Source organism: Antechinus flavipes, chromosome 1, assembly GCF_016432865.1.
Source record: "Antechinus flavipes isolate AdamAnt ecotype Samford, QLD, Australia chromosome 1, AdamAnt_v2, whole genome shotgun sequence".
Taxonomy (NCBI): Eukaryota; Metazoa; Chordata; class Mammalia; order Dasyuromorphia; family Dasyuridae; genus Antechinus; species Antechinus flavipes.
In genome coordinates this window covers 227,717,538-227,730,613 of record NC_067398.1, presented here as the reverse complement: position 1 = coordinate 227,730,613, position 13,076 = coordinate 227,717,538, and the positions used below count along the sequence as shown (strand labels likewise).

The 13,076-nt window shown below is 33.6% G+C and overlaps 2 protein-coding genes across 4 annotated transcripts in view; both read left to right on the top strand.

Annotated features, from left to right (window-relative positions):
* The window catches only part of LOC127561895 (tubulin polyglutamylase complex subunit 2-like), an 877,998-nt gene that overhangs the window by 378,269 nt on the left and 486,653 nt on the right, over window positions 1-13,076 (top strand). The gene's annotated exons all lie outside the window — the stretch shown is intronic.
* UBE2R2 (ubiquitin conjugating enzyme E2 R2) overlaps window positions 1-13,076 on the top strand; it is a 106,952-nt gene that overhangs the window by 89,906 nt on the left and 3,970 nt on the right. The window contains exon 4 of the mRNA XM_051997282.1: window positions 9,610-9,744. Coding sequence (XP_051853242.1) covers window positions 9,610-9,744 — 135 coding nt within the window. The remainder of the gene's footprint in view (window positions 1-9,609; window positions 9,745-13,076) is intronic.

Below are 13,076 nucleotides of genomic sequence, written 5' to 3'. Positions count from 1 at the left end.
CTACAACATTTTTAATTTGACATTTCTATATAAAAAACTGTATTTTACTTTTCTTTGCTTTTAATCATCTCATGTGTTGATTTTTGTTGATGTCTGAAGATGAATATCCAGATTCATTAAGAACTTTACACTAAAGGGGATCCATATTAGATTGGTATCTAGGAACAGATACCAAATAAATCATCAGTATGCAGTGAACTCTTGATAAGTATTATGTTTAAGTAAAAGGAATTTGTTAGCAAGTTTGAAAGATTGTTATAATAACCTCAAAGTATTTTTATTATTTCCATTAGTATAAAGCAGGCCTTTCCCAAAATGCAAAAATTGCTCAAGATAATATGAAATTATTTTCTATCTTTCTTGCATAGAAGGTTTGAAACAACATGAATTTATTAAGTACTGAAGATACAAAACAAAATGAAATATAGTCATTTGCCTCAAGGACTTTACCACTAACATAGTAGGAAGAACTATAATTCTAAATTAGACTTTTTAGTATTCCTTTACATTTTTAAGAAATTTTGCTTATGTAAATGTATGTATACACTTATACATACACACATACATATAAACATATGTGTGTGATATTAGACATTAGACATTAAAACACTTAATATTATTGTGGAAATAGTTTCAAACTCTTCGACCCCTGGAAAAGGATCTTGGAAAGCCTGAGGGTTCCTCAGACCATACTTTGAAAACACTGTCCTATTAGGGTATTAAACTATATTTAACTACTTCTTTTCTGGATGTTCTTTTAAGCAAAATATTTTCTTTTAAATAGGTTAAATGTCATTCAAAGTCATCCAATTCAAATATTATCTCCCCCACTTTGTTTTTATATGTATCCCTTGCATTGGGTCTTGTGTCTTACAGGTACTTAATAAATTCATGTTAAATTGAATTGTTACTAAACAAGAAGGAGAAAAATAATGAAACCAGAAGAATATGGTATAGATTGGAAGAAGGAATAACAGAAGTCAGACCATTTAATTAAGTCAGACTGAAACCTCAGCTTCAGGACAGTGGGTTAGCCTCTTATCTTGTTTAAGTATATTCCTTCCACTTTATTTTGTCTTTAATCATATATTGATCATCACAGTAAACATGTTGTTAAAAAAAGATATTTGATTGGTCTGAAAGATCTTTTTTCTTGACCTTGTGAACCTGGTTGCAACATGTTATCTTTGCAGTATTTAATAGATTTTTCTTTCAGTCCTCATATAATGTGGTCATCTATAACTTGAGGTGTACTTTAAGGCTTCCCTATTTTTTTTTCTTTTTAATTGTGAATATAGTTTGCCATAACATTCTCTTTTTATACTAGCTAGTAGGTACTGATAGGATGAGGATGGAGTGAAGGTGATGGGAAGGAAGTACATAATGATAAAATTATAAAGATCATGAAATTGTAGCTTTAAAACCAGAAGGGATCTTAGGGATCATTACAGACAACCCCTCTCTTGTTTTTTGTATAAGGAAACATAAGTATGGAGAGGCTTAGTGATTTACCCAGGGTCACAGAATTAATATCTAAGAGATACTTAGATCATTTAGGGATAAGTGATGTGGGTGGGTTTATGAAGGTACATGTAATAATACTACTTACATTTTGCCCTATTGGCTGAACACTAGTGAGGTCTTTGGGGATACATTTAGTTGGAAATTGTTAATTTAAACCACATCATTTAATGAATATGCAATTAGTTTGAAAATCCTACTTAAAGTATTGATTAGTTTATTACTGTTAACATTAGATATGACATGTATTTGTATAATTTCCAATAATTAGTAAAAAGTAATATTCAGGAGTACTTCAAAATGATAGTGTCAGGCTGGAATTAATGAAAACATTGTGGCGTGTGGCGCAGTGGAAAATGATTAGATCCTAGTTTTATCACTTGGTATCCATGTAAGTTGGGGAAAGGCCTTTGTGGGCCTTCATTTCTTTACAAAATGAGGTAGATTAGCCAGCCTCCTGAGTTCTTCAGTTTTAAATCTGATCATCTTATTCTTGAAAAATGAGCTTTGCCAACCTTATATTAATTTTCCATCATGTTTTTTTTGGTGGAATTTACTTCTGTAATTATTATTTAATCTTTGATTTGATATTGGGAAACGAGTTGATCAGAGAGAGGATTTTAGCTGACCTTCATTCCTTCAGCAATCTGTGGAGCTCTTTAAGGGCACAGACTACTGTTCTATATTCTTTGGAGTCTCCTTATAACCCACCCATGAGTACCTTTTGAAAGAATTTCTTTTCTCTTTCTGCATTTAAGACCTTATTCAGTGTTCATCCTTGGAAGGCATCATACTATCCATCTCCCAGACCAATAATAAGACTTAAGGGGGTGTTTCACTAATATTCTTAAATTGTATATATACTGTATTTTAGCTAAATGGCAGGAATTATATTTTCTTTTTCACTTCTTTCTTCCCTCCCTCCCTCTCTTCCTCTCCTTGTTTGTTTGTTTGTTGTTCAGTCATTTCAGTCACATCTGACTCTTCATAACCCTATGTGGAGTTTTCTTGACAAAGATATTGAAGTGGTTTGCCATTTCCTTCTCTAGTTCATTTTATAGATAAGGAAACTGAGGCAAACATGGTTAATGGATTTGTCCAGGATCATACAGCTATTTAAAGTGTCCGGGCCTGGCACTCTACTGTGCCACCTAGCTACCCTAGGTATTTTCTTACGCACCAGTTTCCTGATAAGGTGCAAAATAACGCATTGTATATGGGATTAAATTCTTAGTGGGTATTTGAATTGAGAAATTACCGAAGTCACCAGGGTAGGTAAATTTAAATTTTTAGTTAAACCACTTATTTGATTTTTAAATTACTTTTTACCTATCTATATATATTTTTTGTTTTTTAAATAAAAAATAAAAGACAGTACTATGATTTACTAGTGATTTTTTCTTTAAGATTACATCTATAAGCATAGAAATCTTTTTTGTTACTGATAGAAAAATTAGTATTAGTTGTCACCATCACAGTCAGCTATTTTTTATAATTTAGAACTGATCCCGGTATCAGGAATTGAGAATGGCATGCCTGACCTGTTGTAACATGGAAAAAAAAAAAAGAAAAGAAAAAAAGATGTGATTGACTTTTACTACTTTTGTAAAACATCTAACAAATAGACTTTATTTAACAAATATAATTTAAATTTATTTTTATTTACTTTATTTTTATGTTCTTTGTATATGCAATTAAATCTCTGTGTTAACTTTTTAAAAATTCATTGAATCATGGTGGCACATGCCTGTAATTTCTGCTAGTAGAGGAGGCTGAGAAGTTAGTGGATTGACTCAATTATGGGAATCTGGCTAAAGCCAATTAGGTTTTCAAACTAAATGAGTATGTGAGCCCTCAGGATTGGAAGACTGCCATGCTGTCTGGTTGCCTAAAGAGGTCAGAAAAAAAAGCAGATTTAAAACTTTCTTTATTGATCAACATCTGGAAAAAGTAAATGATAGATATATTTCTTGGATGAGATGAGAAGACTCAATTGAAAGGAGAGGGAAGTTCAATGAACTTCATAATAGTGTTCACGGAAAATTTAGATCTTAAAAATGTAGCTCTTAACAGTTTAGAATTATCTTTTACTTTTGCCTGTCTGGACTCATCAGAGAGGGGATAATATGGTGATTGACTCATGCAACTGGAGCAAGAAGTGATGGAATGCAGTCCCTATGCATAAAGTTCCTTAGATGAACTCTATTGTTAGTTAGTTGAACTTTAAATGCCACCATATGGAGTATAATTTTCTTTCAACAGCTATGTATTAGGGATTTATGCCCTTTGATCTTTCAATTTGCCTGGAGTACCGCTCTTCCCATGATTTCATTTTCAGGAGATATATACATACATAAACCCACGTGCATATACACACATATACACGAATACATGAAATCAAATCAGGGACTTGGACTATTTTGTCACACTGTAAAGGAATTGGGAGTACTAATTATACAAAACAGTGATTTTTTTTATTAGTACTATGTGTTAATTCATCCAAATATTTATGTAATAGGAGAAAAATCACACATTTTGATGTCCTAGGCACTCTTTTCTTCACATTTATACAACTTCACTTGGGGAAATCTCATCACCTTTCCTGGATTTAAATACCATTTCTATGCAGATCATTCTCAGAGCTCCCTATTTTTCCTTAAAATCTTAGATGACCTCAAATATGCATCTCAGTTTGCCTTTCAGACAATTTGAAGTGATATCCAGTAGGCATCTTTAACTCATTATATCCAAAACAGAACTCAAAACTCTTTCTTTCTCCTGTCTTCATTATTACTGTGGGTAACGCTATCCTCTCAATTCCTCTAGCTTGCAACCTAGGAGTCATCCTGAATTCCTCATATTTCTCATCTCCCATATCTAAACTCTTGCCAAAGCCTGCCAATTTCATCTTTGCAACATCTTTCAAATGTACCCCATTCTCTCCTCATTTTGTTTTTATTTTTATTTTGTTTTTATGAGGCAATTGAGACTTGCCCCAGAGTCACACCCCTAAGAAGTATTAAGTATCTGAGGTTGGATTTGAATTCAAATAGACTGACTCCAAGGCCAGTGCTCTATCTACTACACCATCTAGCTGCCCCCCATTCTCTCTTGCTACATTGCCCCACTTTAGTGTAGGCCATCATTATTTTGTACCTTGATTACTGTGATAACCTGTTTGTGGGTCTGTCTGCCCCATCATTCTCCACTCTGAAGTGGGTTTCCTAAAACATGTCTAATCGCATAACCCTCCTGTTCAGTAAACTTTAGTGGCTTTCTGTTGCTTTTAGGACCAAATATAAAATACTCAATGCATCATTCAGAGCCTTTCATAACCTACTCCCCATCGGCTTTTCTAAGTTTTCAAACACTTTGCTGTCTGTCACATACTCTTGATCCAGTGACATTCCATCTCTCAGATGTGGGTGTTTTCTCTGGCTTTCTTCCATGTCTAGATTTGCTTTCTTTTCTGGCTTCCTTTAAGTCCTAACTAAAATCCCTTCTACAGGAAACTCCCATTCTTCTTAATTCCACTGCTTTTCCTTTTTCATTCGTTAATTCATTTATTCATTTATCCACACCAAATGTTCAAATAGACTATTTGTGTCTAAACTGTGGTAGATCCTTCTGAACTCATATTGATCTGATCAACCACAGTTGGGACATAGGCTCTTAATTAAAACATAGTGATGTCACTTTGGTCCTCTTTGAGAATGAAGGACACCAATCATCTTGCTTTGTTTATATTTGTTTGCATGTGCTCTTTCCTATTAGATTGTAAGCTCCTTGAGGACAGAAATTAGTCTTTTTATATCTCCCTTATCACATTGCTTGGCACATAGTAGGCTTTTAATAAATGTTTATTATATTGTTTAAAATGGTTTTCTGGTTGGAAGGCAAAAAACTTTACCGCTAAGTGACCTCAAGCAACTCTAATATTACAATTTAAAGATAACTGTAAAGATAATAGTACATTATAAAGGGAGTTTCCACATTAATAATTTCCTTCATTGATGAAATTCTCCCTTTTTTTGTGTAGCAGCTTCTAGACATTTCCCATTTTACTTCCCTAGGTAACATTGTTTTCCCTTAAAGTCTAATTCTTTGGGTGTATATAGTGCCAAACTTATTTGTTAATAGTTTCAGAACTGCACTCTAATCTCTAGATCCTTATTCCTCAACTTCAAGTTGAAACTGTTTTCTAGCTTGTATGCTGACTTAGTGGTATACCCAAGATTCTGCCTTAAATTTCTCCTTTCCTGTGTTGCTGGCTTTAGGTATTAAGTATCTAAAATCAAATGCAAAGTGGTACTCAGTGTACTTCCTATATATTGTGGAAAGTAATATGTGTATATATTAGTATATACAAACTAAATATAAGATAAAGTTTGGGAGATAGACGCTGGTACATGAGAGAATCAAAATAAATTTCATGTACAAAGTGATGTTTTAAGTTAAGTTTTGAAGGAAACTGGGGATTCTGAGAAGTGAAGGTGGTGAGGATGTACATTCCAGAAGCAAGGGACAGTCTGTGCAAAGGTAGGAAGACCAGCAATTGAATTGAATGCTATTTTTGCAGCATTGTAGAGTGCATGAAGGGGAATAGTATATTATAAGCCTAAAGAGAGAGGTTAGACTTGGGTTGTGAATATCAGAGGAAGTATATATTTAATCTTAGAGATAATAGCATGGGTAGGTAGGATGGCTAGTCGATAGAGTAACTAACAGGCTTGAAGTTAGGAAGACTTGAGCTCAAATTTAGCCTCAGACATGGATTCTGTGACTTTGGGCAAGTCACTTAACTGTTTATTTCAGTTTCCTCAGATGTACTTTGAACTGGAGAAAGAAATGTCACACTACTCCCGAATCTTTGTCAAGAAAAGCCTAGATGGAGATCATGAAAAGTTAGATTCATACAATTGAAATGGCAGAACAACAAAAACAAGATATTAGTGAATCATTGGAGTTTTTTGAACAGGCAAATGACTTTTGGTAACTTCTCTCCCTTAGAAATATACTTTGGTAGCTGTGTGAATAATGAATTCAAAAGTTGGGGGGCGGGAGTTGAAGCAGGAAAACTAGTTAGGATGTTGTTGCAATAATCTATGGGAAAAATTGATGAAGATCTGAACTAAAGTTGTGACTTTTAAGAATGGAGAAAAAAAGAAATAGGAGGTGGAGGTAGGATTAATAAAGTTTGACAATTTTTGATTGGCCCTTGGTATCAACTTTCCTAAAGCTCTCTGTGTTTTTTCCCTTTTTTTTTTTTTCTTCTTTCTTTTTTTTCTTTTTCTCCTTTTTTTTTTTTTTTTTTTAAATAACTTTTTATTGACAGAGCTCATGCCTGGGTAATTTTTTTACAACATTATCCCTTGCACTCACTTCTGTTCCAACTTTTCCCCTCCTTTCCTTCACCCTCTCCCCCAGATGGCAAGCAGTCCTATACAAGTTAAATATGTCACAATATATCCTAGATACAATATATGTGTGCAGAACCGAACAGTTCTCTTGTTGCACAGGAAGAATTGGATTCAGAAGGTAAAAATAACCTGGGAAGAAAAACAAAAATGCAAGCAGTTTACATTCATTTCCCAGTGTTCTTTCTTTGGGTGTAGCTGCTTCTGTTTATCCTTGATCATTTGAAACTGAGTTAGATCTTCTCTTTGTCAAAGAATTTCCCTTTCTTTAGATAAAAGCTATGTACTATAGCATAGAGAAAGCTGTTCTGGGTTCAATGGTTCTATGGTCCTGAGAAATTACTCTTCTTAAGTTGTAGAGAAGATATGACCTACATTGGTAGAGGGAGCTTTCCTTACTCAATCTCAAATCAATTTAATCCCAATTAAGTAACGAATCCAATTCCTATTTCTGTCATCTTCTTTGTAAATTCCATGACCTATCTTCCCAAATTCTCTGAGAATCTCAATGTAAGTAAGAATTGCACTTGTGCCATCTTGGGATTTCCCATTTAGCGTGACAGAAATCATCCCTGATGAGTTTCCAGATATTACTCCTATGTTGGATATGGAGGTCCTCAACCTACTGACTTTTCCCTCCTATCCTATATCTCAGACTCCTTTCAGACTATTACTTTTTCTTTGCTTTGTTTAGTTGATTTTCAACACGTATTTATGGAAGTTTTACTGCCCAGAAACCATAGTAAAAACTAAGAGATGGTCACTTTGCCTTCATTGAGCTCATAATTTAGTGTATATCTGGTCTATTAGCTGACTGGTTATCTACATTGTGATGTGATCCTGTCTAAAAGTGTTTTGTAAGTAGTTAAATATCATGCCAGTTAATTGAGATATTGGTAGATAAATATAATTTTGTTGTATTTTTAAATTGGCTGATAGACCAGATTATTTTTCCCCTTCAGTGGCTGGGAATAAGCTTCCTCACATCTAGGAATAGGAATAGCTTGATATTGAAATGAGAGGTGTTCAGCAGATAAGATTATTCACTTATCATCTCAGTATAATTTGTCTTTATATATTATTTAGAAAAATGTTTACAAAATCCTTTCCCACAACTACCCTCTGAGATTTGTAATAGAAATATTTTCACCCTCTACTAAATAAGGAGACAGGATTTCAGAGGAATTAAGACTTGTCATTGGTCTCATAGCTGGCTAATAGGAACCAAATGGAAACCCCAAGTCTCTTCATTTCATGTCCATTATTATCTTATTAGAACATATATCCTTGTCAATCAGATATATAATTTCTTAAAGGCTAGATAATATTTGTAATTGAAATTATACTTTCTCTTCAGATTAAATTGCTTTTGTTTTCTCTAAGTTCTAAAAATCATTTTCCTGGGCATTTCTTTTCCTAATCTTTATTCTCATGAGTGATCTTGAATATTTGCTTTAATTTTTGTCTTTCAAATGAGTGATGATACATTAGTTCATACCCCTCAGGAGCTTGTTAACAATAGTAGACATGTAAAAGCAAGCTGACCTACTTTAGTTTGTTTTGTTTGTGATGTTTAAAAGTAATTTTTTGTTCTTTTTTCATATTAAGCCTCCTACAATACAGTGTAGATTTTATCCTTATACACATGCAGATAGCTTGCCATCCTGGAAATATTAAGGGACCAACTTGGATCTGGTACTATCTTATCATAGTATTAAATTTCTTATTTAACTAGAGAGGGCTTAGCTAGATTCTAATCCTTAGAAGTAGTTCTATTTCTGAAGACTGCTATTTCTTTGTCACTTACAGGACTTCAGCCATTAAAGACCATCAGGTTCATTCAGTCCTTTTTATTCAGGGAGAGACTAGTGTTCTTGCATTTTCTTTCTGCCTTTTACTATTTCCAATCTTCAACAATATATTTTTTCTATTAATATCAAAGATCCGTCTGTTTAATATTTACTGTTTCTTGAAAAGACTTTCTAGGATAAGCAGTTAAAGCTAATAGATAATGGATGTGGAATGTTTGGAGTAAATTGTATAGTAGCAGCAGTATTCAGCCAATCTCAGTTAATAAAGATTGTATCCCGATTCCTGGACTTTTGGTCTCAACCCACTCATAGTTTGGCATGCCCATCTTCCCACTTTCTTCCTCACCTTCCGAGTTTTAATCACTTTGCCCAGTGAAAGAAATTCTTCATTTCCTTATACAAAGTATTCTGTTGTTCTTTCCAAACCTATTGTTAGTTAATTTGTAATTTTCATGGATTTTTTGTTTTTTTTGGTAAAATTTCCATACTTACTGGAGGGTTGAGCAGTAGATTGTATAAATATTAATAACAAAATATAGCTAGAACCTGAATTTTGACATCAGTTTTCACACTGTATTCATTGTTACCACTTCCTCTGTGTCTGCTAGTTGCGGGAAGGTGGGGGGGAGGTAAGGTAGGGAAGGGATCTGTTGGATGTAAAGTATTTAATTCTAAATTTCTAAGATGTGGAATTCTTCATGCTATTTTAATCAGAACTCCAAATCAAATTATGCTAGCTTCTCCTTTGGAGAGTAAAAAACCAAAAGATTTAATAATATTTTCCTGGGTTTTTAACAGTTGTCAATTATCAACATTAACTTTATGAGTAGTTACAACCGATCATTCTTTCACATTTCTAGGACTATCTTGTTGAGTGTAATCTCACTGCTTAATGAGCCCAACACTTTCTCTCCAGCCAACGTGGATGCTTCAGTTATGTTCAGAAAATGGAGGGACAGTAAAGGAAAAGATAAAGAATATGCTGAAATCATTAGGTAAGATCATATGTTTGTGTTCTTACTGTGCTCATTTATTCAAGACAAAATTAATGCGGGGTCTGGATACTTAAGGAATTCCTCCAGTTTCATGAACTTTAGGATATAGATGATATGCATTAAATTGGGATCTAGATAATAATTATATAGTGTGTGCTGTGTGTGCCAGGCTTTCTCTCATCATTTCATTTGGTCCTCACAGCAACACTGGCAGGTAGGTGCTCTTGTTATTCTCATGGCACAGATGGAGAAATAGACAGGGATTAAGTGATTGTCCCAGAATCACATAGTTTATAAATGTTTAAAGTTAGATTTGAATTTAGATCTCTTGACTTCAGATCTGTTGTTCAATCCATTGTTTCACCTAGCTGCTAACGAGAGTAAATGGATTACATTTTAATTCTCACTTCCAAGAACTTCCTCTCAGTCTGAGATATTCATTGAAGAGCTCTAGAAATTTTTCTTGATTTTTTTTTTTTTTTTTTTTTTTTTTATTGCTCCCCTAGTGTTAAGATAATTTTTATTTTTCCTTCTTCAGTATTTGGCCTGTTTGCATACTTGCATCACTTTAGCAGATTTTCAGCATTTTCTTTCCTTTATTTAAAAAACAATAGGCAGTGTCCCAGAAAGACAATTGAGGGTACATTGTTTAATATCTGTTAATTTTTTAAATAATAAAGTCATTTAAAACACCAAACAGTATAAGCAAAAAATTTCAGAATCATCTCAGGATCATTCATCCTAATACCTTATGAAGGAGATACAGAAGCACATGTGGAAGGTTCTGATCATATCTAAACCTTTAAAATGTATATATTTTATTCTCAGCTTGAACAAATTCTTTGGAGTAATGAATTGAATAAATATTCTTTTTGTGGTCTATTTCTTTCATGGCATAGTGAAAGAACTAGAGCCTAGGAATCAGGATACTGGGGGTTTAGTCCTAACTCTCCCACAAATTAGTCAATGTGACCTTGTTCAAGTCACTTAATGATGCCTTTCCCTGTAGAAGTAAAGGAACTGAACTACATGATCTGTTCCTTCCAATTCTAAAATTATGTGATTCAAGTTTTTCTGAGCTTTGGGGAATATTTGGTTATATTTATATTCTAGAATTTGAAGAGTAAATCTGTTCAATCTATTTAATATTTTAATTAAACAATTTAACAGTTTAATAAACTTCACTCACATTTTCTCTAAGTCATTGTCTTTGCAGACCTAAAAACTTTGACCTACATAGAAGAGTAGACCCTACTTTAGTTTTTCTCCTTTGTAATTAACCCCATGTTAGTTCTCTTGTTTTGAGGGGTATTAATAAGAAGCACCAGTTTTCTAAATAGTTTTGCACTATCATTCTGCAAGAGTAGGCAAAAAAAAAAAAGTAGGCTAATAAGCTGATTAATTTTTAGCGTACTTCTTGATAATGATGTTCAGTATTAAATTGATTTTTTTGTGTGTATGTGTGACATCAGCACATTGTACCATCCTGTTGTTTGGAGGAGGTAACTCACAACTCATTGTCATGACCAGAAACAGACATTGACTAATCACTTACTTTTTCAAAGCAAGGTGTTAGGAATAATTTTTTTGCCCCTTTTGAGTTCTCACAATTTTGGTTGATGAAGATATAGAAAGTCTACATATAGGGAAAAAACTCACAATGAATGAAAGGAATAAAGAACTGCATAATATGATTTATTTTGAGTGTGAGGTGGGATTCCTGCTAAAAACTACAAATGCTACAGGAATTCAGAGAAGAGATTTATTCCTGAGGGGAAAGGCAGTCAAGACATGCCATACTTCAAGAACAGCTTGAATTGGGCTAAGATGGAAAAAAAGGCAAGACTTAGGTAATCAGGAAGAACATTTCTGATGGGGTAGGAGAAGGATACTCCATGAACAAAGATGTATGTGAAGGGGGGACACACTGTGTTACATTGGAAGGAAAAGCAATTTCATTTAATAGAGTGCCAGCTAGGTAGATAATGTGCCAGATTTTGAAGGATCTTGAATGCTCAGTAAGATGTTTGGACCTTATTCTGTAGATGAGGAACGAGGAACCTTTGAAAGACTTGGATTTCTTTCTCTGGGCATATGATAGCTTGGAATCCATCATCATGTAAAATATATCATTTTCTCCTTAAAATATATAATTTATACTTAGCTATTTTGAAATTCAAGCTGTTTTTCTGTTGCCTCACAACAAAACATGTCTCAGTAGTTTGTCACTATCACCTTGATATCTTACTCTCAGAAAAATTTAATCTTTTTAAACACTATTACTTTTATTCTGTTCTCATTTTTTACATTATTTAATAAAAAGTTAAATCAGTCCTTATTGTTCCTTGGGGGTTTCTTTACACATAGGAGTATCTATTTGTCCATATTCTGTTTCATGTCTCCAAGCCAGTTTTGGGTCATAAGTTTCCCCTGCCCCACAGTGTCTCAAACTGCAATAGTTCCTTTCATTTTCATCTCTGAAAATGGTTTGTTTCAAGGACTATTCAGAGAATAATAAATAAATCTTCCTTAGGATTTTGATGAAGTAAAAGGAGCTCTTGGCAATTGGGGAATGACTGAATAAAATGTGATTGTCTTGGAATATTATAGGAGAGATGATGAGCAGGATGCTCTCTGGAAAACACACACACACACACACACACACACACACACACACACACATCCTACTTACCTCTGGGAGGTCCTCCATGAACTCAAGAAAAGTAAAATGCACTGCATACAAAGTAATAGCAATACTCTGGGGTGACCAGTTATAAATCACTGCTATTCTCAGCAGCACAGTGATCCATGACTTCTGAAGAGCTTATGATAAAAAATCCTGTTCATACCCAGTTTAGAAAAAAAGTGACTAAATATAGATTGAAGCATTCTCTGCCTTTCCTTCCCCTCTCCTCACCCCCAATTAGGGTGGAAGAACTGTTTTGTGTTTTTTTTTTTTCCCCACAAAGTGACTTTTTAGGAAATGTTTTGTATAACTTCACATGTGGTTTTTTAATGAGGGATGGGATAAGGGAAAGAATCTGGAGCTCAAAAGTTTTGAAAACAAATGTTCTTGAATATTCCTTTATAAAAGAATGTCTTAAGAAATCTAGTCTAGAGAGCTCTGGAAATTTTTCTTTATTTCTCATTGCTCCCCTAGTGCTAAATTAAATAACTGACTTTATTTTCACTTTCTTTAGTAATTGGGATGTTTGCATACTTACATCACTTTAACAGATTTTTCAGCATCTTCATTCCTTTATTTATTTAAAAAACAACAGGCAGAAAAACAATTGTGGGTTCATTGTTTAATATTTGCTCATTTTTAAAAT